Source organism: Rhipicephalus microplus, chromosome 3 (assembly GCF_043290135.1).
Source record: "Rhipicephalus microplus isolate Deutch F79 chromosome 3, USDA_Rmic, whole genome shotgun sequence".
In the NCBI taxonomy this organism is placed as follows: Eukaryota; Metazoa; Arthropoda; class Arachnida; order Ixodida; family Ixodidae; genus Rhipicephalus; species Rhipicephalus microplus.
The window spans coordinates 32,097,470-32,125,072 of NC_134702.1; the positions used below are offsets into that span (position 1 = coordinate 32,097,470).

The 27,603-nt window shown below is 51.0% G+C and overlaps 2 protein-coding genes across 2 annotated transcripts; both read right to left on the reverse strand.

The window, feature by feature from the left end:
- Positions 1-894: 894 nt before the first annotated feature.
- Positions 895-27,464, reverse strand: LOC142803667 (uncharacterized). Its single transcript, XM_075889194.1, has 6 exons — positions 25,747-27,464; positions 24,557-24,614; positions 22,770-22,861; positions 22,370-22,474; positions 5,607-5,657; positions 895-1,890 (listed from the first exon to the last, which is right to left on the reverse strand). The coding sequence occupies exons 1-6, from the start codon at positions 25,798-25,800 to the stop codon at positions 1,063-1,065; spliced, it is 1,188 nt and encodes a 395-aa protein (XP_075745309.1). The 5' UTR covers positions 25,801-27,464; the 3' UTR covers positions 895-1,062.
- On the reverse strand, positions 10,839-15,457 carry LOC142803668 (uncharacterized). Its single transcript, XM_075889195.1, has 2 exons — positions 14,263-15,457; positions 10,839-14,181 (listed from the first exon to the last, which is right to left on the reverse strand). Exons 1-2 carry the CDS (start codon positions 14,475-14,477, stop codon positions 13,419-13,421), a joined length of 978 nt encoding a protein of 325 aa, XP_075745310.1. The 5' UTR covers positions 14,478-15,457; the 3' UTR covers positions 10,839-13,418.
- Positions 27,465-27,603: the final 139 nt, after the last annotated feature.

The window sequence follows — 27,603 nt, forward strand, 5'->3', positions numbered from 1 at the left end:
GTCACGTGACCTGTTCCCACCAGAATCACTTTACGTGGCTAAGCAGCAGCTCGCAAAGCTAGCCACAATACTGAAATCACGTAACACCACGTTACCACTAGCCACGTCACTAAGGATCGTTTAACATATCGTAAAAACTGTTCACGTGACATGTTCCGGCCAAAGAACACGCGTAACAGCAACGTACTCGCAAAAATTTAGCATCTCTAGCAGAAGATTGGCGTTACTAATGAAACTTAGGTATAGGTCCAACTTCGCTGATTCGTTCAAGATTACCTCTGCTATGGTTCCAGCCTCGCGCCATTAATGCAAGGATACACTGTAGCCCAAACGTTTACTATGCGGTTATAAGTACTTTATACTGATGCTCAGCTTTTCTTACGTGACGACCATGCGTTATGGTTACTTGTTACACTAAATCAATGATAATCACTTCTGGCGACCGTATACGATATGGTTACTTGCTGCAGCCACTGCACTGTCCCGCTTGCTTTCGACAGCAATAAGACGCTGCCGTTTATGTCTACATAAGACCTGCTCTGTTTTTATGGGCTGTAACGCCTTACGTTACGGACGTGGTCTTTCTATCTGCACAAAACAACAATGTTAACGTATTATAAGCGATAGGCATCGGCTATGCTCTCTCATTGGCCGTCACGCCAGAAACTGAGCTACGATGGATCAGCGACACACTAGCGCGAGTCACGAATTATTGTCCTCTAATAATCGGCAGACTAATTCATAGGCGTTCTTAAATGATATTTTTTTGTAATTGGTCCATAGCCTTCCGTAATTACGCGCCCGCACACATTAACATTAACGAACGCTTGCATTTCGTGAGAAGGCAAGCTATGAATGCCTTAATGTCTATATAGAATGTCTTGCAAGCAGATGTGGAAAGTACGATACACGAGTAATTTATTGCGCGCCAATGAAAAAGTATCTCGCCAACGGGTGCTCATGGAACTGCGCAATCCATTGAAACAGTTCCACGGCGGTCACAAACGCCGGCGTCACCTGATGAGCAGTTTGCTTGGGCAGCACGGTTAGAACGAGCCCGGGCTACTCAGAGCCACCATCGGATGGCGACTTTGATTCAGATGACACCTTTGACTTTGGAGAAGTATGGTGCGGCTTGTGATGGTGAACGCGTTCCTTTTCGGGAGCCACAACCTCCGAGGCATGCACGGACTCAACGGGTTTGGCCTCAGCAGTTCCAACTTCGGTCTGCGAGCCATGAACCTTCTGTGGCGACTCCCGTGACGTTGGGGTAGCTTCCTTGGCCTGCGAGTCGTGTTCTGGACTCACTCGCGGGAGATGCGCGTCCGTCGCTGTCATATGATCTGGCGAAACCTTGGTGGACGCAGACTCGGCCGTCGTGGCTTGGGCAGTCGTACTCGGAGATACAACTGGTTGATCCGCCATAAGCTGGGGCTGGACACCGGGATAGTAAGGCATGTACACGATTCCCCCGGACGAGAAAGACATCTGCTGATTGGGAGCCGCGGCTTGCTGCTGTCCTGGGGGGCAGGGTGCTTGAACCATTACGTAGTACGGCTGCCCCGGTGCTTGGGGCATTCCAGGCCCTTGAGACATGCCTGGCCCTTGAGGCATTCCTTGAGGCATCCCTGCCCAACCAGGAGCGGTAGTGGTGGGAACCACCTGCCAGCCCGGAGGCACCATTTGTGGTCCGCCCATTGGATGAGCCACAGGAGCCGTACCTCCCACGGCGGGAACCCCGACTGGGTGTCCCTGTTGGAACATGTATCCAGTGACCACCGGTGCATTGACGGTTGCGCATTGCTGGTCACCGCGAATCCGTGCCTCCTCGTCGGCCACCACCTGATCGTAGTTTTGGTACATCTGGTAGAAGACATACAGAATACCACCCTGAAATGGAGGGATGACATACCTTAGTTCTTACAAGCGGCTTTCATGCCGAACGTGCTTACGCATAGTCATCGTCAAACGCTTAGAGACCACGAGGCACAAAGCCGAATATTTGCGCTCCTTCGGCTGGCAGCCTTGGATCTAGATATCAAACGTGTTACATAAGATGATATGCAGTTCAGGAAAATACAATAAAAAGATTGCCGAAGAATTCAAAGCTTTCTCATAAATATTGCCGTCTAAGCTGTTGGCGCATGGACTGTACAAGTGAATTTGAACACCTGGTAAAGAGCAACTGCGAAAACGAATTGCACCACCCCATGCCCAGAAACAAGGCTCCCCCAATCTCGCCGATACTTTCGTACACATTATAGTCAAGTTAATCCATTGTAGACCACTTGAAACCTTAAGGACTATAGACATGAGATGACCATTTATTAGGGGGGACTCCCTCACTGGATTTCGTGCCGACCGGTTGCGCCCCCGTGATCTCCGACGACAGCGCAGCTCTGGCCGACTGACTCGCCCTACGCCATCTCTTGACGCCGACAAGAGCTCTCGCCGAGTGGTGCCCCGTCCTCAGACTTCTGCGACCGTGTCCATCTTTCCTATCTGCTCCTTACTTTCGTATGTGGCTGTCCCTGCGCCCCTCTCTCTTCCTGCTCATCTCTCTATCTCGATACCTTTAATTCCCCCCTATCCTTTTTAAACCCTCCTTACCCCCATCTTCTGCGCAGAACTGTGGAGGTGCCCTCCATTGAGGGAGAGGCAGTAACCAAACTGCGCTTATTTTTTTCTTTTTCCCCTTTCGAAAGTCACTTATAATTTATCGGGAGTAGTGGGCGCTGACGAAGTCGTAATTAAGACAGACAAGATTAGCGTTGGATGCCGTCTTATTTAGCGAGTATTACTTACGTTCTCTGTAATCTTATACGCCAGTTTGTATTGCGAGCGTCGTAAGCTGCCAGTGTAAGGGTCTTCATGGACCAAGTCTAACTGCCTAGAGCAGTTTTAATCTGCGAATACCATCCAGAATTTTCTCGTGAAATGAACTTGATATGATTCCGATTTTCGCGGCACACTCCCTTCAAAGCAGTGTTTTATTGCGAAGCATTTCTTAGCGTACTGCTGACCCTTTGAGCGTTTCTCTCTTTCTCTCTCTTTCTCTTTCTTTGTCTCCTTCATTTTCTCTCTCGCTCTCTCTTTTTTTCTTTGTCTCTCTTTCTTTATTTCTGTCTGTCTGTCTATAGCCGCCTACAACTGGGTGTTCTCGTGATCATCCCATTAACTTGGGCTAAACCAAAATTAGTTTGGGAGTGCAAGATGGTTTTACGAATATGACTCGCTTGTTATGACATGAATAATGTCGCGTGCACCGTCAAACCCCTTCCAGCCGACGTGTGGCACAATCCAGTATACCATGGGCCGCGGTATGCGAGTATGCACCATAGGTGTTTGCTTGTATCTGCCTCAGAACAGCGGGAATAGACATTGGTAATTTAAATCCAAGAGCGTTAAAATAAACCGACAGCGGCAGCGTTGACACGAGGAACGCAAAGAACAAATGATATGGCCTCAGCAGGATTCAGAACGAAGCGTGCTGCGTGGCAATCAAGTATTTTATCACAGAGCCATGTCAGCTCTCGGATAAGAACTGCTATGAGAAAACACCCTCTGCCGGACTAATACAGTAAAACATCAATTGTGGTTGCAGCGCTTCCAACCTAGTTTTGTAAAAATTACGTATGTACTCCAATGATACAGGCGTCACGTCGGGTTAGCACCAATTGTAGCTAAGTGCCATCCACAGAAGTTGGTCAACGTGGCACTTTCCAGGGCTACCATCCTGGCAAGCCAAAGCGCTCTATTTAAGCTAATTTCGTCTGGTGTTGAATACCCATGTTGCTCCTTTCAACGTTAAGCAATGGTAAACAACAGGTTATAGAAAACGTATGCCACTGTTCAACATACGTGTCTGCGCGTATAACGTTTCGACATATACATACATCTCTAGCGTCATTTCGCAACGTTTCACTTAACAAAAAATACACCACAGTCGTCAATATTTTCCGCATGCAGGTAAGCACAAACGGGACAGCGCGCAGACTTACCTTTGCAGCAAATATCACCGTACTTAAGAACGTGGTAAAGTAAAATCGATTACCATGGTACGTAAGATCTGCCGTTTCTTTTTTGTTTTCTGTATTTTTTTACGCAGCGACGTTGCCAGCATCACTTCAATATAACCTCTTAGATACCCAGCTTGCGCTTCTGATTGCCGTGATTTGATCGGCTCCGTGTGCGCATATTCTCGAACTATCCGTAAGATAAGTCGGGATATTGCTACGTGTGTTATTTTGATGCGCTCAGCTTATTCCGCATGGCCTGTTAGCAATGCTCGATGCAGAACGCGCCTTAGTGCTCTAAAGCTTCACAAACTTGCAGTACATCATTTCGTTAAGCTAACGTGCAGTTTAAAACGCACGAATAATGTTTTCAGGTAAGCACAAACGGGATAGCGCGCAGACTTACCTTCGCAGCAAAGATCACCGTACTTAAGAACGTGGTAAAGTAAAATATCGTATTCTGAAAAATTTAAAAAAATACAGAAATACAAACTGAAGTTCAGTTATAAAGACGGCTGCAATACTGCTGATTACGCAGAGCAGACCTAACGTTCTAACTGGCGCGACACATCCCTTACCTAAAAACGTTCAATTTACAAAGCAATTTACAAAAATTCTCCCTCCCCCGCATCATTATCAGCCCATTTTTGTGTCCACTGAAGGACGAATGCCTCTCTAAATTGCCCACCGTTACTCTGCCCTTACACTGGCGAGAGGGAGCTACTTCCCTCGCCCTGCCCCGTCTCAAGTTCGCTGGCACTGGCCGTAAGGGGCGCGCAATAAAGCAGACGCGCGCATGCGTGTAGCCCGGCCACAATCTGCCCACTCGCGCAGGAAGGGAGACGCGCGCGTCGCGTTTCATTTTCACGGACACCATCTCAATGTTGCTGTTTTCATCCGCTAGGCTTTGCTTTTTGGCGCTGCAGTCAGATTGAAAAACTCTACTGCGAGCTTTGCTCATTTGACCATTTTATATGATTCGACGTCAATATCTCATTTCGTAGCTGTGGCAGCAATGGGGGTCATTCATTTTTATCACATGGCGGTCCGCAACACGTGATTTTTTTTTTTTGGAAAGCTACCTGCTAATCAATAAACCCTCGCATGCTACCTAAAAGCGTGAAACATGCGGTTGTAGGGACCATCGCAATTCGATCATTCCACCGACTATAGGCGGCGCAGCGGTAGGTCAAAATGGCGGACGAGACGATGATGTTAGAGTGTACTAGAAGTGTAGTGATGTCGCGAGCGTGCGCGTCAGCGTTGCGGAGCGTGAAGACGCGTTCATTGGTTGACTACTGAAAGACCGACCTGCATCGCAATTCATCACTGTGTCACAGCTTCGGAGCACGGCTACATGGCGCCGCCTGCGTCGCTGGAATGACCGAATGAAATGGATGGAAGAAGAAAACTTGATAATTCTTTCGTTCACACAAAAAAATCTAAAGTAAAAGTGCGCATGGTAGTCCTACTCCTTTGCGAACCCCTTTCGCCTCCCGTAATCGCATTATACCCGATGAGATTAATAATGGCTTATCGTTAGAATCAACAAAATAATCCAGAAATCATGACTTAATTCATTACACTTACTCGAGCTGACGCTTCTTCCATGCCTCCCAGCTGGTGCTTCTCGAGCTTCATCTAAGCAGAGGGTATTAAAAAATACGCGTTATTCTCATGTAATCAAACAACTATTTGGTAATGCAGTGAAAGCTATAGAATACATTAGTCACTCAGCAACGAGTATGGGCTGTGCGCTCGGGGCCAATGAGAAAGGCCCGCTGATTGTGCCCGTTTAATCCTTCCGTGCTGCTATAACACGCAGTAGGCGCCACGTGATCATTGGTGTTCAATGCACAGTGTCAATATTCACGATAGGAAACAAAGCGACGCCTGGCCTGCACGCTCCGGCGGCTGCTGGCAGCACGTTCAAGCGGGAGCGAGAGCAACCATCTCTTCTCGCGTCATCTCGCGGCGAGGAAAACAAACATTCGTTGCTAATGGATAACGGCAAGATTGCAACCCCTCCCTCTTTAAGGCGATCTACAGCTCTCGCGTAATCGCATTCCCGTATTCTCTTTCATAAAAATTGACACTGTACGTGTCGTCCTTGTCGACATCTCATCTCCGTGGCTCACGGGATGAACAGTTTTGTCTGCACTGCACGTACATGGTCGTATTGTGTGCAGCACAGTAACTCGGCTCTCACTGCATGAAGATCAAGCCGAATATCTGCACATGTACAAGGGCATTTGAAATCAGTGCGTGACTTTATGGACATGGACACTGTAAGGACGCCCAGTGCAATATTTCTCAGTGCTTATGTGGTTATAAAAGTGAAAAGAAGAGAAAAGTGAGCACCGAAACTGTCTGTATCTAGTGCGACACTTCAACAGAAACTCACAAGGGATGGGGGTAAGGAGGGATTAAAAGGATAGGAGTAAAGGCATATATAGAGAGAGCGATGCGCAGGGACAGCGAGCGACGACTGAAGTTAAGAGAAGATAGGAAAGATGAAACACGGTCACAGGAGTCCGAGGACGGGGCACCACTGGCGAGAGCTCTTGTCGGCAACAGGAGATGACGTAGGGCTAATCCAGTCGGCCAGAGCTACGCTGTCGTCGTCGTCGGGGACTTGCGTCAGGAGATGGCGTAGGACCAACCAAGTCGGCCAGAGCTGCACTGTAGTCGGAGATCACGAGGGCACAACCAGTCGGCACGGAATCCAGCGAGCGCTTTACACGCAATGCCCGGTGTACGAACAGTGTCGAGTGATTACCTGACTACATGTTACGACATGAGCACTCCTAACTGTGCTTTGAAGCAGCTATTTACGCTCACGGCAGAGTTAACAGGTGATTGCCTAATTGTTTCGAATACACTGCTATTCTGACGAAGTAATTGTCAACAGCCGAACAGCTGGAAACGGAAGAGCCGTTTATTCAGTGATGTCAGTCTATTCGTACATAGACCTCGCTTGCGCATGCGCAGTCACTGCATTATTGATGACGTCACACCAGGCTTCCCTTGGGAAAAGAAAAAAAAGCAGAATGGAACGGAACACAAAAATGTCGAAAGAGTGCACAGTGAAACAGTGTTAGATTTGCACTACCTTCGCTGAACTGTCTTAGTGGGAAGCTCAGGGAGAGGATAGCGTTGTGGCTCTCTACGCATTCGCATGCTTCTGCGGAGCGTTTCTTCAGGTGGTTGTTCGGTGATGTATGGTTGTGGGCTGAATTGATTGGTCGCTATCGCACTTGTGGTCTGCTGCGAGGAAACCGGACATTGGGTTGGTTCGAGGTGTTCTCGCGTGCGTCGTAGATGCTGGCCGCTCTCAGCCACAACGACAGCGTGAAGTACTTGCCGGACATATGACGACAGCTGGTGCTCATGTCTTGCTTGTATTATAGACAGACACTGAGGATCCACTAAGAACGTCTGGTAGATTCCGTGTTGATCTGTTTTGTAGAAGATGCGTTGTTTGCCCCGGGTTTTGTCGAGACACTTTAGAACAACTTCAGTCGGCACGGTTTGGGGTTCAAGGTGGCAGTCTAGTACGGGCAGCTTCGTCCTCGTCTGTCGACCCATGAGACATCGGGCAGGCGACCTTAGGTGGTCATATCTTGGCACGTTTTTTTATTCGAGCTAGCCAATATATAACTTCAGAGTTCTCAAGCGGCAATTTATCAGCAGTTTCTTTGCTTCTTGGACGGCCCTTTGAGCCATGCCATTACAGCGTGGGTAATGTGGACTCGAATTCACGTGGTTGATGTGCGCCCTGTTGAACGGGGAGCCGTTATTGCTACATGTCTTTGCCGGGATGCCATGCGTGGCGAAGATTTACATGCACATGTTTGTCACAGCTTCTGCTGTAGTTCGACGTATCTGGTCGATCTCGAAAAATAAAAGGAATAGTAATCGACCATAGAATAGTAATCGCCTTCGTGGTAGAAGAGATAGACTTCGACTACTTGCCACGGCAAAGTAGGTCTATCGTGACGGAGCATAGCTAACCTGCCTTTCCGGCTCCTGTACTTTTGGCAGAGTTAGCACGCATTCGCAGGAGCTATAATATCCGCCGACATGCCGGGCCAGTACATAACGGCTTTGGCTTATGGCTTCATCTTTTCTTGATCTCAGTGCGTCGCATGGAGCGAACGGAGTACTTCTCGTCTTTTTACTGGCGAAATGACAAGCATGTTGCCCAATGCTTGTTCTCGGGCCATTTTTCGCTTGAATAGCTGCACAATTTGGTCATTGTTGAGTCCTTGAGTGGCTTCCCGAATTTCCTGCAGGCGCGGATCAGAAACTGGAAGACATGAATGAGCATGTACATGACAATCTAGAGATTCTTCTTTCAGTTCAGTCTTATTTGGAAAGCGTGGAAGGGCATCCCCTTGTAAATCACCTTTAGAGGAAACCTCTGAAGGGAGAGTCTCATACGCTGCAATCGTAACGGGCACTCACGAAGTGGTTTCCTAAGTATAAGCCAGAGACGATCTCTGGCTGTCCTAGAATGCAGTCTTCAGACATTGCGCATTCGTGAACTATAGCTGGCATTTCTTTTTCGATTTAGGCGTAATTCTCTCGCGCCTTGGTAAGCAGTCGCGACGAGTAGGTGATAGGGCGTGCGTTTTGCAAAATAACTGCCCCTACTCCTTTCTGGCTAGCGCCTAGTGACAACGCCATGCAAATTTCTTTCTCAAAATAGGAAAGGATGGGTGCTTTTGTTAAACAAGTGTGAAGACCTTAGCAACTTTTGTGGGTCTTTTGTGCCCCCACCTATGCCGGGTTCTTCTTCAAGAGTTCTCGGAGGGGACAGTGAAGACATTTTGTGATGAAACAAGCCACAAAGATAATCAGTCCGAGAAAAACCTGTAGCTCCTTAAAAAATTGTGGTGGTGGTTTTTTCAATATGTCGTCTACTCTCCCGGGACCCAGGCAGAGTCTATCTTGGGGGAGGATGTGACCCATGTAGCGAACTTGCGGCTGCAAAAAATGGCACTTTTTTTTTAAATTCAACTTCAGATTGCGCTTCCTGCAGCGTGCGAATAAAGCTGCTAGATTATAGTCATACTCTGCTTGACAGTTTCCCCATAAGAGAATGTCATCCATTATAACGGCAACACCACTCAGGCCTTCTACCACTTTGTGGTAGAAGGCTGAAACATTTCTGGGGCAGAGGCGATACCGAAGGGCATGCGCAGAAATTTGTAGCGGTCGTATGGAGTGGTCGTACACGGCAATGAAGTTTCTTGGTCTAGCTTGATTTGCCAAAATCCCGAAGATGCTTCACGTTGAAAAGTACTTTGCCCAATGCAGGCGCGGAACTACTATTTTCTAATGTTGGCATATGATGGTGATCCCTCAGTATAGACTTATTCAAATCTGAAGGATATAAACAAATGCGCACTTTGTAATTTCTAACCGCTACAATCATGTGGCTTGCCTAGGCGGTAAATTCAGTTACCTTGAACGACGACGACGACACCATGCTCCATTGTATCGAGCTGATGTTTCAAGCGTTTTGGAAAAGCAACCGAGACTCTTCGGGCTGGCTTGACACTGCCTCGCGCTCCGGGATTGAGTTCGATGTTCTTCGTAACACTCTTCTGTTCCCCCAAGGCCTTGGAATATATACATCATCGAAGCCGACCCTTGGGTCCCGGCTGGACTTGCAGGGCGTTGGCTGAGCGTACACGGGATATCAGTACTAAGCGTTCTGCAACACTGCCACTCCCTGTTACGGGAATGAACTGATGTACGGTGAAAAATTCCACTGAACACGTCCGAGCGTTGTTCGAAGTGGGTAAAGTGATCTTCAGCAAGATCAAGAGCGGTTTGCTTGTGGCCGAAAAAAAGCGCCGCAAAGTGGTCTAGCATAGCTGTGCCAGCTGTGTTGTTAGTTTTCGTAACATCGACGCAGGCATGACGCATGCAGTTAGCTCCCGTGTCAATATTGCAATAAAACGCCGAGCGAGCAATAACAATTATCGCCGACCAACAGTCCTCACTGAAGATAGCGTACGCTTCTAGCACTTGTAAAAAGTATTCTTTGTCAGTGCCTGAAACAACTTGCTTCACTTCACACGTGGTTAATAAAGTTGTTTACTACTACTCCACGTGTGGTGCATCTTGATGTTTGCTTTAGCTGACGGCACACACGAGTAAAATTATTGCTTCTGCCGCAGTTGTTACATGGTTTACCCCGAGCCAAACATTTTCGATAATGGAGCTTTTCAAGACCACAGTGCAGGCGAGGCGTTGCACTCTGTTTGATGGCAGTTATTGTTGGATAGTCGGTTTTGGATCGGATTCCTCGCGGTTTCGACGTCTCTCATAATCATATGGCGGTTTTGGGACGTTCAACCCCGCACATCAATCAATAAGATCAGTCGATTTCTCGTAATTGTTTTTATGCTGGTTCTCTTGCGCGGCACATTTCTACTGCTTTTGAAAACGAGGAGTTTTCAGAGAGAAGCTTCTGCTGGAAATCTTTATCGTTGATGCCAGGGATTGTTCCGGTCTGAATCATTCGTTCCTCAAGCTCATTGAATTCGTATCTTCTTGTAAGAGTTCGCAGCTCCGTGAGCCAGTCATTAAACGCTTCTCCCTCTTGCTGATCCCTGGACCCTGTTGAGAAACGGCGGACCGATCCCGCCGAAGCCACCACTGTTGCGAAAGACGGCGACGCCGACGCGGTCCCGGAGGCGCCACTGCTTTCGACCCCGCCGGGAAGGTCACCAGCCGTTTGGTAGCGTATGTTTCTCAGCTCGCGACTGCTTCTGCGCAGAGCTGAGGAGACGAGCGGACGAGACGACGGTGAGTTAAACAAGGTTTATGTACAGCATATATACAGAGGCGTTACAATTTCGGCACTGGGGCCGGCAGAGACTCGAAGAGCCGAGCTCCTCTCTCTAATACATAGGTCAGCCTTTCGCCTAAAACCGCTGACTCACACACATGTCGGCACTCCGACACGGGGACTCCTCTCCTAGGACCTCCGATCGCGACGCGCCGCAGGGCTTCTTTTATTTACACCGGGTCCAACCAAAGTGTCCAATCAGAAGCGCCGCGGGTCGTCCGGGCAGATTCCGCCAATGGGGGTCGCCGCGCCATGCGTCAGACCACCCGGCACGAGAACGCCGGCTCGCTGTCACGTGCGCCGATGACTCAATGCACGTGGGCGAGAGAGGCGCCGCGCGTGTTCACGCCGTTGAGATGTTCGCGTCGGGCAGACGGCGGGCTGGCCTTGACCCAGATTGCCTTTTTCAGAGGCACGGTCGTTTGACGAGGACTCGCTGGCATAACAGCACCCCCGCCGCCAGACAATGCACCGGAAAGACGAGCTGCTTCCACGGGGCTCGGATGTCAGGTGCGCTCGTTCGCCTGGTCCCTCCAGGTTCGCCTCCAGGGCCATGGGGAGAATACAGCTCCAGACTGGTCCGGGAACACATCCCATTTTGACGACGGATCCCAGCCCCACTGGCTTGTCGCCACAACTTGCTGACCAGCTTCACTCGTCTCTTCTGACCATCTTCGGGTTCAGCACTTGTCGATGGTTCTGCAACTTGCTAAGAACGGTTCGACAACAGACAACACACGACACAAGCAAGTGCCCTCGGTCACCCGACAGAACACTAGACAAAGTATAGTACAACATGTACCTATCTACGTGTCTATCGGAATTTTGTTCCCTCTACATCAAGAGGCACATGTGGGACAAAAGACCCCTAAAATGACAACTCAATTTTTTTTTTCACGTACAACAACGTAACGGATTAGAATACCACATAAAGTTGGCCCCTTGAGATCACTCTGAACGAGAGCGCTCAGGCCAGGTCGTGATGAGGTCAAAATTTTGCCCCGAATCGCCAGCCAGAAACCGAAAGGTTGAGAAGGTACTAACTAAACGCACTGCTCAATGCACCTGCATTAACGTTTACCTTTCCCTTTTTTTTTTCTTTAGCGAACGTCAAAGTTGCGCTGTGGAGCAACATGCTCCACCTCAGTAACCGGCCACTTTTAGGCGACGATACCTATGCGGCACCAAGAGCGGCTCACACTTGCGACGTTGCACAGGGGAACAACGATACGGCTTGCTACTGATTGACTCCTCACCGCTTAGCTCGATATCGTGTTCGATCACCCTCATGTTTCCGGGGCGGTCCGAAAACACGTCTTCAAACTCGGAACCAATCTTTCTCAGGTCCTCTTTCTCAGGTCCTCCTTCACTTAAGCTAGGCTCTAGGTTTATCTGCTCCCAAATTACTTTCGATCTCCCTTCGATCACCTCACTAGAACTCAAATTTTCTGCTTCCTCTTCCACTGGAGCCTTCAACAGCTGATTTACGACCGCTTGATGTTGAACATTGGGTTTCATCAAGTTGTAAATTTTGTGCTGCCGCCTTCCTACTTGCACCTCATAATTTGTATCGCAAGGCTTCGATAATACTTTGGCGGGCCCTTCCCAATCAACCTCAAGCTTGTTCCTTTTGGGTGGCTGCAGCCGCATTACCTGATTATCAACTTCAAAAGCGCGCTTCTTTCCCGATTTCTCGTAGTGCTCCTTCGACAGCACTTTTGCCGCGTTTTTCTGGCTTTCCACGAGCGCTTCAATCGAGAGATCCTCACTCTGCCCCCGAATGAGCGTCTCTCGATCAACTCTCGGCAGCTCGCTCCAACTTTCCGCTACAGGCGAGAGCGTTGCAACCCTCTCGCTCTGACTCAATGGCGCCACGTCGTCTCCCCCAGCGCATACCGCGCCGGCCGCTCCCGCGACGGGCCGCTCGCGTGACTGCTCACATGACTCATGCGGAAAATTTCCCTTCTGGGGTTCCGTCGACCCGCCGACAAGGTCACTTGAGAGTTCACCGCATGGAACCAGGTCCAGCTTCCGCGAAAGCTTTCGCGCTTGCGATCGCGTGGAAGCCATGCACGCTAAGTTGGGGAAGAACGATTTGCCCTGCTCTTTGAGAAGCTGCTCCGAGTTGTTGGAGAAAAGATAAGAAAAACGACCATTCAGCGCGGCAGACACAGCCGCTTCGGTGCAAAGCTTACCGAACGGGCCTTCAATGACAACGGTGGCGATTGGTAAGCGAACACTCTGCTCCTCGGCGACTTGCCTGATCCACGCGCATTCTCCTGTGAAGTCATCCGGAGACACCAATGAAGGATGGACAACGTCCATGGTTGCCGCTGAGTCTCTAAGTGCTCGGCACGTTTTCTCATTGACCCTAATTTCTTGGAGATACGGCTCCAACAACCGCATGTTTTTTTCTGATTCTCGGATCGTTGCGAAGGCAAACTTTTCCTGACAGTTTCTCGCGATGTGCCCTTCCTTTTTACAGTTGTAGCAGATTAGCGGCTTCCGTTTGTTTTCCGGTTCTATTTTCTCTTCCTCTACAGTGTCCTTCGTAATAGAGACGGGTCCTTTTTGAAATTACGGTGCGGAGCGGGTTTCCGTTGATCAGGTTTCTTTGAAAAGCCCTCTTTTCTTTCATCCTTTTCAACGCGCACTGCCCTGCTATGCAACTTTCGGCGAGTATAATACTCCTCAGCTAACTCTGCTGCCTTGTTTAACTGTACTTCACCAAGTTTGTCCTGCAGCCAAAGTTTAACATCCTCCTCGATGCAGCGGTAGAATTGCTCCAATGCAACGCATTCCACCACTTTATCGCGGTCGTCATAAACACCTTCGCCCTTGAGCCATTCGATCAAATCGGCTTTAAGACGAAACGCGAAGTCAACGTGTGACTCATTCCCCTTTTTAGCATACCGGAACCTTTGCCTGAAAGCCTCGGGTGACAACTTATAACGTCTCAAGAGCACTTCCTTAACCTCGTCATAGCTCTCAAACGCTTCCCTCGACAAGCAAGTTATCGCGTCGGACACTTCGCCGGGAAGAAGAGCTAGCAGGTTCCGCGCCCAAAGAGACTGCTCCAAAGCATTTCGCTCACAGACGTGTTCAAACTTGACGAGATACTTCGCCATGTCCTCGCCTACTACGAACGGTGGCAGTTGGTCCCGAATTCTGAAACCGCTGACCTGAATCGTCGGAGAAGCTACGCTAGGCGCCTGCGAACACTGTAGGATTGCCAATTCTAGTCGTTTCAACTCTAGGCGCTCTTGTCTCTCGGCCTCCTCGCGCTCGCGAGCTTCTCGCCTTTCTTCACGTTCGCGAGCTTCGCGCCTTTCTTCACGTTCGCGAGCTTCGCGCCTTTCAGCCTCTTCACGAGCTTCTCGCCTTTCAGCCTCCTCACGTTCGCGAGCTTCTACTTCTCGCCTTTCAGCCTCCTCACGGCGTGCTTTAATATCCACCCAGGCCTCATCGACTTCCTCAGCCGACACTCCCTCATCCTTCATGATCTCAAGGATCGCTTGCTTTCGTTTCGCACGGCCCAAAGTAATGCCGAGTTCCTCACAAATTTCGATGAGTTCCTTCACTTTAAGGTTCTCCATCGTTCACACTAGCCTCTTGCTGTTTGCCCCTGTTAACAATTTACTTGCCGTACCCACTATAAGTCAACTAGCAAGACGCGCAAGCAACTTTTCACTCTCCCGTGTTTACCCCCTCCGCATTAACTTTGGTTTCAAAGCACTTCGACTTTGCTTGAAACGATCAAAGCTCACTCTAATGCTTCACACAGCCCTTCTCTAAACTACTACAACCTGAGCTAGAGTAGTCTGGTGAACTGAGGGGAAAACATCAGGCACTCACCGCATCGATGTCGCTGACGCCGGCCGATCCCGCAGCTGCCAACCACTGTTGAGAAACGGCGGACCGATCCCGCCGAAGCCACCACTGTTGCGAAAGACGGCGACGCCGACGCGGTCCCGGAGGCGCCACTGCTTTCGACCCCGCCGGGAAGGTCACCAGCCGTTTGGTAGCGTATGTTTCTCAGCTCGCGACTGCTTCTGCGCAGAGCTGAGGAGACGAGCGGACGAGACGACGGTGAGTTAAACAAGGTTTATGTACAGCATATATACAGAGGCGTTACAATTTCGGCACTGGGGCCGGCAGAGACTCGAAGAGCCGAGCTCCTCTCTCTAACACATAGGTCAGCCTTTCGCCTAAAACCGCTGACTCACACACATGTCGGCACTCCGACACGGGGACTCCTCTCCTAGGACCTCCGATCGCGACGCGCCGCAGGGCTTCTTTTATTTACACCGGGTCCAACCAAAGTGTCCAATCAGAAGCGCCGCGGGTCGTCCGGGCAGATTCCGCCAATGGGGGTCGCCGCGCCATGCGTCAGACCACCCGGCACGAGAACGCCGGCTCGCTGTCACGTGCGCCGATGACTCAATGCACGTGGGCGAGAGAGGCGCCGCGCGTGTTCACGCCGTTGAGATGTTCGCGTCGGGCAGACGGCGGGCTGGCCTTGACCCAGATTGCCTTTTTCAGAGGCACGGTCGTTTGACGAGGACTCGCTGGCATAACAACCCAAATCGGAATTCGTTAAAGGTTACATTCTCAGATGGCTTGAAACGGGTCTCGAACTTAGCTATGATATTTCCGAGCTCTTTTTATTTGTCATCATCGCTGTCGAACTTGAAAGTACAAAACTTTTTATTTTTTGTTTGCGTCTTCACCTACTGTCACCAAAGAAGTAGCGGCTTGAACTTAGTTGGGCTGCATACTCAGTTCCGTCGCTGTAGCAAAAAAGGTCAAACTCACGTTTCCAAACAGTCCAGTTGTAAAACGTGTCACCAGCCGTGTCAAGCGGTCTCGGTGGCTGCAGCAGTGTTGACGCCATCCCTACAACGGTTGTTGGCGGCCGGTTCATGCGTTGATTCATTCCCGACTTCACGGTGGTATCTAACGAACCACCGATCCCACTTCTGACACCATGTGAACAACCGAGTGAGTAACAACTTTATTAGTCGAAGGGGTGAGGGGTAAGGGAGGCTAAGCCACGAAGGCTGCCAGGCTGTGTTTCTCGATGACTTCTTCCGCTCGTTTCAGGACCCGTGTCTGGATGTCTATGTCGTTGCTGGAGAGAAGGGCCTCCCATTGTCCCTCGGTGGGGGGTGAGCAAAGGAGGTCGGCGGGCGGGGGATCCTCCGGGCAGCCCCAGAGGATGTGGTTCAACGAGGCAACGTTGCCGCACAGGCAGCAGCGTGGATCGATGGCACCTGGGTGCATGTATGAAAACACGAGGGGGCACGGGAAGGTGCGGGTCTGTAGGCGACGCCAGGCGATCTCGGACCGCTTGGGAAGGCTGCTGTGAGGATGTGAATAGAAATATCGCTCGAGGCGATAGTGCTGAGTGATGTCGTGGTAGGTGACCAGGGGCTCCGGCACCAGGGCGTCCGACTCTGAGTGGCCCACCGCTCGGTCGACGAATCCTCGAGCGCGTTGGTGAGCTGTCTCGTTGCCGGGGTGACCCGAGTGGGCGGGGACCCAGATCAGTTCTATGCGGCACTGCTCATCTTGCTGCAGTAGGGGCCGAAGTAGCCGTAGGGTGGTAGGCGAGACGAGACCTCGCGCGAAATTCGAGATGGCTTGTTTCGAGTCGCTGATTATGACGCTTGCGTCAGCCGAGGTCGCGGCCAAAGCAATGGCCACTTCCTCCGCCTCGACGGCGTAAGGCGTTCTGACGGTGCCAGCCGTGATGGTCGGCCCCAAAGGAGCTGAGGAGGGCGACACGGAAACGACTACGAAGGCGTCCCTGCGTGCATTGTATCGGGCCGCATCTACGTAGGCGACGGCCGGGTGGTCGGCGTACTTTGCGTGAAGCATGGCGGCACGGGCTTGGCGGCGAGCGTCGTGGTGGCCCGCCAGCATATTCTTAGGTAGCGGCTTGATGTAGAACGCCGCTCGAATAGCATGGGGTAATGAGACCAGATCCGGAGGGTGGGAGGAGGTGTCGTGGCCGATGGAGGAAAGGATGTGGCGACCGGTCGGCGAACGGTAAAGGCGTTGCACTTGAGCGGAGCGGTGAGCCTCAATCAACTCGTCGAGCGTGTTGTGTACACCCAAACGGAGAAGACGATCGGTGGACGTGTTGGGGGGAAGGCCGAGGGCAGTCTTGTATGCCCGGCGGATGAGGACGTCAATTTTATCGCGTTCCGATTTTAGGAGACGTGTATAAGGAAGGCCGTACGTGAGGCGGGAAACGACGAAAGCGTCGACAAGGCGAAGTAGATCGTGTTCTCGCATGCCCTCACGCCGCGCACGGACACGGGCGAGCATACGTGCGGTCTGCTGCACCGAGAGCGAGAGCTTGTCTATGGTGTGTGTATTATGGCGGTTGGACTGTAGGATCAGCCCGAGCACGCGGAGATGCGAAACGACGGGGACAGGAGTAGAGTTGGCATGAACCGTGATGGTGGGGTGGGGAGTTTTGTAGCGACGCCGGTCGGGAGGCCGCATGAGAAGAAGGGCCGATTTGGCCGCTGAGCAAGTAAGACCGGCCGCGTGCACGTGGGACGTGACGACGTCGGTTGCGCGTTGCAACGTCTGCTCGATATGGCCGTCAGAGCCCGACGTGACCCAGAGAGCAATATCGTCCGCGTACAGGGTGTGTTTAAGACCGGGGATACGGTCCAGCTTGCCAGGAAGCGAGCGGAGGACAAGATTGAATAGAAAAGGCGACAAGACGGCGCCCTGAGGGGTGCCACGAGGGCCAAGCTCGTACGTGGGAGACGGGAGGTCCCCTATGATGATTTCGGCCGTGCGGGCGGTGAGGAACGCGCGAATGTAGTTGTAGGTGCGGGTGCCGGGATTGAGGGCTGCGAGTTCGGCAAGGATAGCCGAATGGGAGACGTGGTCGAACGCCTTGTGAAGGTCCAGGCTAAGGAGAGCCTTTGTGTCTGAAAATGTGGGTGGGTCGAGGAGATCATGGTGGAGTTGTAAGAGGACATCTTGCGTGGATAGGTGGGGGCGGAAACCAAGCATGGTGTGGGGAAGGAGATGGTGTGCGTCCGTGTACGTTTGCAAGCGAGCGAGAACGACATGTTCTAGAAGCTTGCCGACGCACGAGGTGAGTGAAATGGGCCTGAGATTCTCGATTGTGAGTTTCTTGCCCGGCTTGGGGATGAAAGCCACGCGAGCGTGTTTCCATGATTGGGGGAGGTTGCCGGAGCGCCAGCACTCGTTGAGGAACGAAGTGAGGGTAGCAGCCGAAGGGGCGTCGAGGTTTCGGAGGAGCTTGTTGGGGATGCGATCTGGGCCGGGGGCGGAAGTGGTGCGGAGCTTCTGTAATGCCGCGTAGACCTCCGCTTCCGTGATATCGGCGTCCAGTACTGGGTTGGGGGCCCCAGAGTAGGACGCGAGAGGGGGAGGAGGTGTGCCAGGAGGCAGAAGCTGAAGGTATTTGGCGGACAGGTCTGCCATCAGCGACGGAGTGTCGCCGGGGTAAGCCCGGACCACTCGTTGTAACTGCTGCCGAGCGACCAACTTGGCAGAAGCAGGGTCGAGGAGGTGGCGGAGGAGATGCCAGGACTGTTTGCAGCCCAACTGACCAGAGAGACCCGAGCAGAGCTGCTCCCACTGTTGGCGGGCGAGCGCGGTGGTGTGTTGCTCGATCGTACGATCGAGGTGCGCAATGCGGCGGCGTAAGCGACGGTTGTGACGTTGCTTCTGCCAACGGTTGCAAAGGCCGGTGCGGGCGGCCCACAGGTGGGCAAGACGGGCGTCAGTTGCCGGATAGTCCTTCGTGGTGGGGATCGAGGCGGTGACTGCGTCGAGGTCCTCTAGCAGCTGGTCGGTCCACGTCGAGAGGTCCTCGATGTTGGAAGTGGCGGAGTGCAACCGGCGTTCTCGGAAAGCGTCCCAGTCTGTATAGCGGGCCGTGTGTGGGCGCGGCTTGCTGGGGGAGGTGAGAACTTGAATGGTGAGGACATAGTGGTCACTGCCGAGGGACTGATGCGTGTTATACCAGCGCGCGTCGGGCACGCTGCGGCAGAAGCTGAGGTCCGGGGTGGTATCGCGGCACACACTGTTGCCGATGCGCGTTGGTTGCGTGGGGTCGGTGAGCAGGGAAAGGTTGAGATCGTGAGCGAGCTGCCACAGCCTCCTTCCGGGGCCATCTGCCTTCGAGTAACCCCAGTCCGGATGCTTGACGTTGAAGTCGCCGAGAATAAGAAGGGGTGATTTGGCTGCTTTCGCTGCAGCGGCACGGAGCAAGGCTAGGAGAGACGCGTCTTCAGTGGAGCGAGGGGGGTTGTACACGTTGAGAATAAACAGAGAGGGCTGTTCACGTTGCTGAGGTAGTGTCTCGAGAAAGACGTGATGGACTGCAGGGAAGGGTAGATCGTGTCGATTGACAGCGAGCGTCCGCCGGGTGAGGACGGCCGTCACGGGATGGGGCAGAGGATGGTGAGTTACTTGGTTGTAGGCGACGTAACCCGAGAGGGAGACGTCGGCGTGAGTTTCCTGTAGTACGATGATATCAGGCGCGTCCGAGGGGTCTAGTTGTTGTAGGTGGAGAAGGAGGTGGTTACGCTTGGGACGAAAACCACGGCAGTTCCACTGCCAAATGGTGACGATGGATCGGTCAGCCATTTTTAACAGCGGAAGATGTTGCCTCGACCGGTGTTTGCGAGGTTCGGGCGGCGCCGGAGGAGGTGGTGGTGCGGGCATGGAGGGGTAGCTTTGCTCGGATGCTTCCAAGCATGGCAGTTTGTAGGCTATCAACTGTTGACTGTAGAGATTGGAAGGACGTGGCGGGGGGGTAGGCGGCGAAGTCTGTGCGCAGGGAATTTAGAGCTTCGTGCTGTGCAGTGAGAAGCTGGTGGACGGAGTTGAAGCGGCTATCCAACCGCTCTTCAAGATCCACCAAGGCCGTCTTGATGGATACCTGGACCTCTTCAGAAAAGTGAAGAGATTCAAGGGGAGTGTTGGGTCGACGGCGCTTGCCAGTGCATCCTTCGGGAGTCTGAACGTCCATGTCGGAGGAGGAGCAAATGGTAGAGGGCAGAGAGGATTTCACTGTGATGGCTGATTCCAGCTTCTCTTCAAGAGCTTGCAGTTTCGCTTGGAGGGAATCAATTTGGGTCTTCTGAGCTGCAATTTGAGCGCTTTGTGCAGTGACCTGCTGTCGGAGGGAGGCGTTTTCTTGCTGCAGTGCAACAACCTGCGGCTCCGAGGGCAAGCCGGGGGCGCCGCGGGGCCATGTCGAATTCATGGGCTGTGATGTGGGTTTAGGCACCGCTGGTACGGGGGGCGGAGAGGCAGTAACCGACTTGGGCGGTGGAGCTGGTGAGGGACCACTTGCTGCTTGCTGGGAAGAGCGCACTACCGCTGCGGGCGGAACAGGCTGTTGTGGCGGGGGGTGTGTGTCAGGTGCCGGGGCCTTCTGGCGTTGAGGGCGCTGCACGTAGCGGTGTTTACAGTTGGAACTGTACGTGGAGTGATTCCCATTGCAGACGATGCAGCGGGGGTTGCAAGTGGGTGGCGATCCTTCGGGCGGTGTGGGGTGAGCAGCGCCGCACCGATGGCACCGCTCCTGCCGCGGCTTGGGGCACACGTCGGTCCGGTGGCCGGTCGAGCGGCAATTGTAGCAGGCTTCCACCTTGTTGCGGAACGGAAGGAGGCGAAGCTGGACACCGTGGTAGAAGATCCACCGCGGTAGTTTCGGCTCCATGAGGGTGACCAAGATGTGAGGGGCCTTGCCCATGCGGCGGCCGCCCACAACAGAGAGGGTAGGATTGCTTGCCTGAAGGTCTTCAAGGATGGCTTGGTCCGTGAAGTCGTCGAAGGCGTGGTACAGTATGCCCCTGAGGGCATCGTCTGGCGGTGGGGCGTAAAGGTGGACGGTGAAAGTGTTGCCGGAAACCGTGAGGGAGGTGATGCGGAGGTATGCTTGTGCACGAGCCGAGTCCGCGACGCTGAGCGTAAAAGTGTTGTTGACGGGGTGGATCCGCACCGTGTCGCGAGATGCGGGCGGGAGGTCTTGCAGGAACGCTGCTTGCAGCAAGGCGGTGTACAAGTGCCAAGGCTGTAGCTTGGTGAGTTCTACGGGGCTTTTTGGGCGGCCGACGATGTGAATCGTGTCCGCCGGGAGACGAGGGAGCGGAGCGCGGCGGCGGTGCTGCGGAGGCGATGTATTTACCCGCTTCGACGAGGGCAGAGAAGCCGGCGTGGTGGTGGGCTTAGTTGCGGCGGTGGCAAGGCGCAAGGCTGCGCGGCGTTGCTCTTGGGCGCGGAGGCCTGGCGACTGCCAGGATTCGTCCGAGAGTTCCTCGGGGGACACGTCCTGTCCTTCGACAATATACTCCATAGCGGTGGACAGCTAGGAGATGGGCGACGAGGCAGCGGCGGGCGGCCGGGCGGTCGCTCCGTCTGTCAGCTGATGTGCAGGCGGCCGCACTCGAGCTAGGCCTAAGAGGCCTAGGTCGGTGCACGGCGTGGTCGAAGGCTTTCGAAAGCTCTCCCGGGCCACCCCGGGCGAGTTTCGCAATAAAGTGGGTGTCGAAGAAATCCAGACAATGTGCTCCAGCCACCCGTGAAGAAATTATCCGGATAGGGTCGAAAGGACCGACGCGAGGGCCGAAAATTGGCGGAGCCGAAGTGAGGTGCGACTGCTCTCGACGGTGATCCGCCGACTACCGTGAACAACCGAGCAGCAGGAAACGAAAAAGCCGTTTATTCAATGATGCTGGTGTACTTGTACACATGCAGACCTGGCTTGCGCATGCGTATTCACTGCATTCTTGATGACGTAACGCCAGGTTGCAATAATCTCTCGGTTTGAAAAAGCAAACGTCAACAATGGCAGCCTGTCACTTTCCCGGCGCTTGGATGTTATGTAAGAGCCGTAAGGTTAGCTTATACTGCTCAGATTTGGGTGCACGTTAAAGAACCCCAAGCGGTCTAAATTTCCGGAGCCCTCCACTACGGCGTCTCTCATAATCATATAGTGGTTTTGGGACGTTAAACCCCACATATCAATCAAGGTTAGCTTATACGAATCAATTTAGGGACCACACATGTTGCGACAGGTCACGAGATATTTTTGGCGCTTCGTCGAGTAAAACCGGCCGGGTAGGTTCCAGATAACATAACATAATGAAAACAACTGAACGATATCTTTCCATGGTCGATAAAAGCAAAGCTTTCTTATCGAAAGTCAAGCCCTCCTAAATGCAGTGTTTTGGTTGGCCAGTTAAATAGTACCAGGAACAAATCAGCGAATGCGGAAGACATCTCATAACGGAACATTGGTGTCCTGTAGTCTATTATATCGTTACTTTACTGAGCTGAGGCATCACTGTTCTATGCACAGCATCTCTGTGAAAGTGCCCATACCCTCCATCAGGTAACAAAACGTTATCCTTTGCCCAAGACAACAAATTTCGCACAAACAAAGTATTCAAACTAAGGTGAATAGTGGCTGGCCTCTTACGTGCTTGCTGGTGAAACTATTCTGGAATATATCCGTGACGTAACAGGCACAGGTTGTGAAGGTGTTCCAGATGATGAACAGTAGAAACTTCTCCTTCGCCTCTCTCTGCGTTGACAATGGCACCGACAATAAAACTTTGCACATGCACAAAGTTATCTTTTAAGTGGAGTCTTCGACAAAAAAAATTTGCTCCGGAGGAGGGGGTCAGCCTTTTTGTACGTATGTTTATACATGGGTTGGTTTGTGTGCGTATGTGTAAACCATGGAAATATGAGAATTCGCAAGTGGGTGAGCTGCCCCCCCCCCCTCTATTGGCTGCGTCAACCGTGTTATCTACAATGCCGGAATGCTGTATAATAAAAAGCGCATTCCGAAACGAGTATTAGCACTGTTCACGTACCAGTTTCCACAGCGCTTGGATCATCATTACGTCACTGATGAAATTGAGGCCACATCCAAGGCCGTAGATGATGTCGAAGACGAGTCCTTCCGCTGCGTCAAAATAGAAATATCAAAGCTACAGAAAGTTTTAGTTTCAGTTGTATACTATAATGTTTCGACGAATGAAATTAAAACTAAAACACATGACGTGTACACAGCAAAAAAAAAAGCCATTATTAGTTCAGTAATCATCGAACTCGACACAAAATTTGGTGATAGAACAATACGAAACGAGACAAGTGTCAGCAGATACTGTTATTACACTATGACCAAATGCACGCACAGATGTCAGCCAATTAGGACGTCGCACAAAATATTACCAAAAACAGGTTGACTATTGCCAAAAAAATGTTGGGAACAAAAAGTTCGCATATTCATTCTTACTTTGCTGTTGGTATTCAGAAATTTTTTGTGCAGAAATGGTGTCGGAAAAAAAGCTGTGCTATTTAATCACCCTATCAAGGGAGAACTTGATATATTGGGAAAAAAATTGCTTGCATGCACTGCGTCATTACTCTGAATAGTAGAATTTAAGGCCCCAGTTGACAAAGACGCCTCAAGTTTAAAAACTTCCATGAGAGACTATTCACCTATCACGATCTCAGACATATTTATATAATTAGTAATGCTGTCAATCCTGCCTGGAGAGCTCTTACACAAAGGGCACAATAAAGAACTCTTCACAGACACATGTATTTAACAATGGCCCACAAGCAAGATATATCATAGTTGTCCCATATATATCTAAAAATATTTGAAAATCAAACACATCATTTCCTTGCACAACTACTTCTCGCAAAATGTTTCACAAATTAGTGGTATTTAGAAAAAAATTAAAAAAAACGAAACAAGTAAGTACGGGTTTATATTGGTTGCACAGTGTTTGCAGAGTTGTTCGCAGAGGCCGTTTTTCAAGTTATACGTCTATCTTTAGCATTTGATTAGCAAAACCAGCTAGCCAATGACCGAACGCACATACGAAAAATAAATTTTGTGAACTCGGCCCCAAGCTTCTGAAGCTGACTGAAGGTTTGTCTTGACAAAGCCGTGACAAATATACATAAAAATATTTGAAGGAGACGTGGTTCTCCCAGATTTAATTCTGCCAGAAACAATTCAGAATGTTATACAAAGAAAGGGCAGCAGCTCGCTGCTCAACGAAACGAGGTCGCCACAGCGAGCATAGTGATATTCGTACTGTATATGGCTTCAACACAAACTTTCCGGTGAGAGAGCAACCCATCTTACCAGTCGTCGAAGGTTAAGAGCTGTCTGCGGATCCCCTCTAAATATACGGTTGCTTTATACGGTTGCTCTAAATATACGGTTGCCTCTAAATATACGGTTGATTACGCCCGGTCGCTCAAAGTGCACATTTCCTGCCTAAGCTACACACACCTGCTCCTCCTATCGGCTATTACTGTGACGCGCCTGTCACGCGACGAAATACAGTCAGCAAGCTATACGTTCCTGCTTGAGCAGCGATCATCGGCAGCCCTCACACACTTCCACTCAAACACAAAACATGCGACACGTGAGGCGATTTTATTGGTCTAGACTCTATATGGAACATCACGGCGACGGCAAACAATCACCCGGTGTCCGTATAATTGCTGTCGCAATAAAACTTGAATCATGTATAGATTAATTGAGTTGGTAAACGGTTATGTCCGACTATAGGGCAGAGACACGCGGCATACCTCAGTGCTCAGAAGCGCAAATATTACACGGAAAATAATCACTCACCCTTGACCCTGCTGTATTCACCCATGACACTTGTACAGGCACAGAAAAAGTTGCTCACCTGAAAGTACGAAACATCACCTTATTTATGCACTCCCTGGAACAATCTTTAGCAGTATAGTGGGCAGTAAGATTCGAGTGCGCTGTGGGAAATGAATTTAAATGCACGTGCACCATGAAACCGACGCAGCACGAAATGATGTGGCCTTCCCCTGTTGAATGAGAAGCTTAAACGGCCTTCAAGTTTTTGTTATCGAGTGAGACGCGCGCCGAGTTTAGAATCGGAGTGTGGAGTCGACCTCTTTGAAAACATCTCTTCGAACCCGAGTCCGTCAGAGGCTGTAATCTGACAACTTCGGGAGCTTCTACTCCTCGATAATTGACAAGAAGCTGTATCCCACATTTTTAGATTTGTGTTCTCTTTCATAGTGCCACTTTACCAGCTAGCTGAGCAGGCTGTAATCGTCGAATATTCATTTCGAGTTCTGACAAGCATTTCTCATTTCCTTGAGAAACCAACTGTCGTCAGCGGCCCGTCAGCGGCATCTACTCAATAACACAGTTTTAGCACGTTCGGCATATAGGTGTTCGGATTGATATTATCATAATAGAACCGGGCTATTCGACGCTGGCAGCGAATTTTCAAGATAACTAGTATAACTAAAATTAAATACGCACTTTCTTATACTATGCATAGTGCAGTAAAAAAAAAGAAACGTGTTCACAGTTACGCCACTGCCGCAGATTTATACCAGCTTCACGGCGTAAAATCCTCTTGGTTAAAGGCCTATAACCACTCAATGTTCATCTGGTTGAGTTCCGTAGCTGCTCAAGATTACGACCACGTGATCCGGTATTCCACAATATTTATATGTTTTCGGATAAGTCAAATATGTAATGCAAGACAACGTCATGGTAATGGCGCCATCCTAATCCTACGAAAGGTCCCCAATAGAGAACATCGGTGTCCTGGTACCTCTGCTTGCTGTAAGTAATTTAAATGTATGTCTCAGTGATGCAATTCTAGAATAAACGTTACTCTTGCCAAAGTAGTTCTCACAAACAAAACATAACGGCGTTGAAAATCCCTCCACAGGCCAGTTTACGTTAAATACATTAAGTATCTCCGATAGGAATCGGCGTGCAATGTATCTAAGATATTCGATATGTGCCGCGATGATTCGTGTACTTACGGCGCAGAAGTAAAGAATAAAAGTGAGAAACCGGATGCTCCGAATGTTCTCCATGGCGAACGGTGATACAGAGCGGAACCGGGACTTAAGCCCAGAAACACCAGTCGTCGCTTCTTCTGCCTTTCTCGTGCTCGACTGGCACGGGCCACGAGGTATATGGTAGTGCCGCTGTAGCTAACACAGTTAATGATGACGATGATGCTCCTTAGATGATTGGCACCTACCCACTCGCGGGGATAGGCCAATAGTCGGGTGGATCATACAGACTGGATTTATTGCTATTTTTGCGAGTGCTAATAGAGGTAACGGATGCAACTGTAAGAAAAGTGTTAATTACGATAAATCTTAGTTTTAGAGCTTACACTATTTTGCGTAACCTCCCAATTGGTTGCGAAACTTTATTTGAGGTCCTGCAAGGCGCGCGTCAGCGCGCAGCGGGCGTCTCCCACGTCGGGACCGTTAGGCCAAGCCTATCGGCCGCTCCGCGGGCCTGCTGGACGGCCCAAAGTTGGTCGGCCAGGAGGGAGTGCGAAGGGCCGCCTCCCACCTGACCGATGTAGTGTTGGGGTTAGTGTACATTGCCTTGCACTCCCAGAGCATGTGCGCCAGCGTGGATACATCCCCACATTCGGGGCAAGCGTCATTGGGGAACACGTCAGGATAAATAGCGTGAAGGGATCTCAGGTTAGGGTACGTGTCGGTCTGCAGTAGTCTGAGCGTAAGGGCTTGTGGCCTATTAAGATTTGGATGAGGGAGTGGATATAGTCTCCGCGCGAGGTAAAAATGTTTTGTTATTTCGTTGTACGTGGCAGGCGCGTCCCTGTTTTCCGCACCACAGATGCACCACAGATGTGGTGCGGACCACAGATGATCAACGCACCACAGATGACCGCATTAGACTCGCAACCTTGGAGATCATGCGAAGGCTCCGCGTACTCTGGGTAATGTGCGACTTCTGGCGAGTGATAAATGCATTTCTTAGACGGGCTGTGTCAAGGAGGCGTTGGTCAGGCATCCGGCGTTGTATGCGGCGTCCGCGTACAACGCCGGATGCCTGACCAACGAGAGTGGAGAGAGAATCCCACACCGCCAGGTGTTCTCTCTCCACTCTCACTGCCTCTCCCATAGCAAGCGCTGCGGACGCGCGCGATTATCGTCGCCCCTAGCAACCAGAGCATGTGTTGCGAGAGAGTGTAGGAAAGGGTAGGTGCTGTGCTTCGCCACTCCTTCTCTCGCCATTCACTCTCCTCCTTGCGCCCCACTTTCCCGTACGCTCGCGCCTCACAACTGTTCGCTGGCTGGGCGCCTCTCAAGAACATCCGGAAATATTTGCTCGAGACATCGCTGTGAAACGCCAACGCCGAGCCATAAACTCTGTTTTGTTCACTTCATAGTATTTTTTACCGTGCACGCTAGCAGTTAGAGCTGGAAACGCATACCGCGTTTCTCGCGACAGAAAACCGCCACGTGTGGCGAACGGCGCTATTTGGCTGCACGGTATAAAAAAATAAAACGTTATTCTTCTAACATTGGGTTCTCACGTGCGAAACGCAGTTATGGACATTACGCAATGCATTCGCATTTCCTCACGATTGGCTTCGAGGAAGTGGGGCATTTTTCTTTTCAGATTCAGTGACCTATAGTCGGTGACAACCTAAGAATAAAAATCAAAACAAAAATAAAAAACAAGCACTGCCTTGAAAACTGCGGGTCATCAGCCATTCATCTGTGCGAGAAAGTCTTGCTACGTGACTTCCGTTGCAACAATAAATACTTTTTGAAATAATACGCCCAATAATCATTAAAATTTCATTGTCCTTACCTGAAGAGTTGTATTTGGCAGATAGTGATGTCGAA

What these genes read in the sequence shown, in the direction of transcription:
- LOC142803668 (XM_075889195.1), bottom strand. Translation starts at nt 14,477, where the DNA reads ATGGAGAACCTTAAAGTGAAGGAACTCATCGAAATTTGTGAGGAACTC. An exon ending in GAACGTGAGGAGGCTGAAAG is followed by an intron (nt 14,182 to 14,262) that starts GCGAGAAGCTCG and finishes ACGTGAAGAAAG; the next exon opens with GCGAGAAGCTCGCGAGCGCG.
- LOC142803667 (XM_075889194.1), bottom strand. Translation starts at nt 25,800, where the DNA reads ATGGAGAACATTCGGAGCATCCGGTTTCTCACTTTTATTCTTTACTTC. An exon ending in TTATTCTTTACTTCTGCGCC is followed by an intron (nt 24,615 to 25,746) that starts GTAAGTACACGA and finishes TCGTACTTTCAG; the next exon opens with GTGAGCAACTTTTTCTGTGC. An exon ending in TGAATACAGCAGGGTCAAGG is followed by an intron (nt 22,862 to 24,556) that starts GTGAGTGATTAT and finishes ATTTTGACGCAG; the next exon opens with CGGAAGGACTCGTCTTCGAC.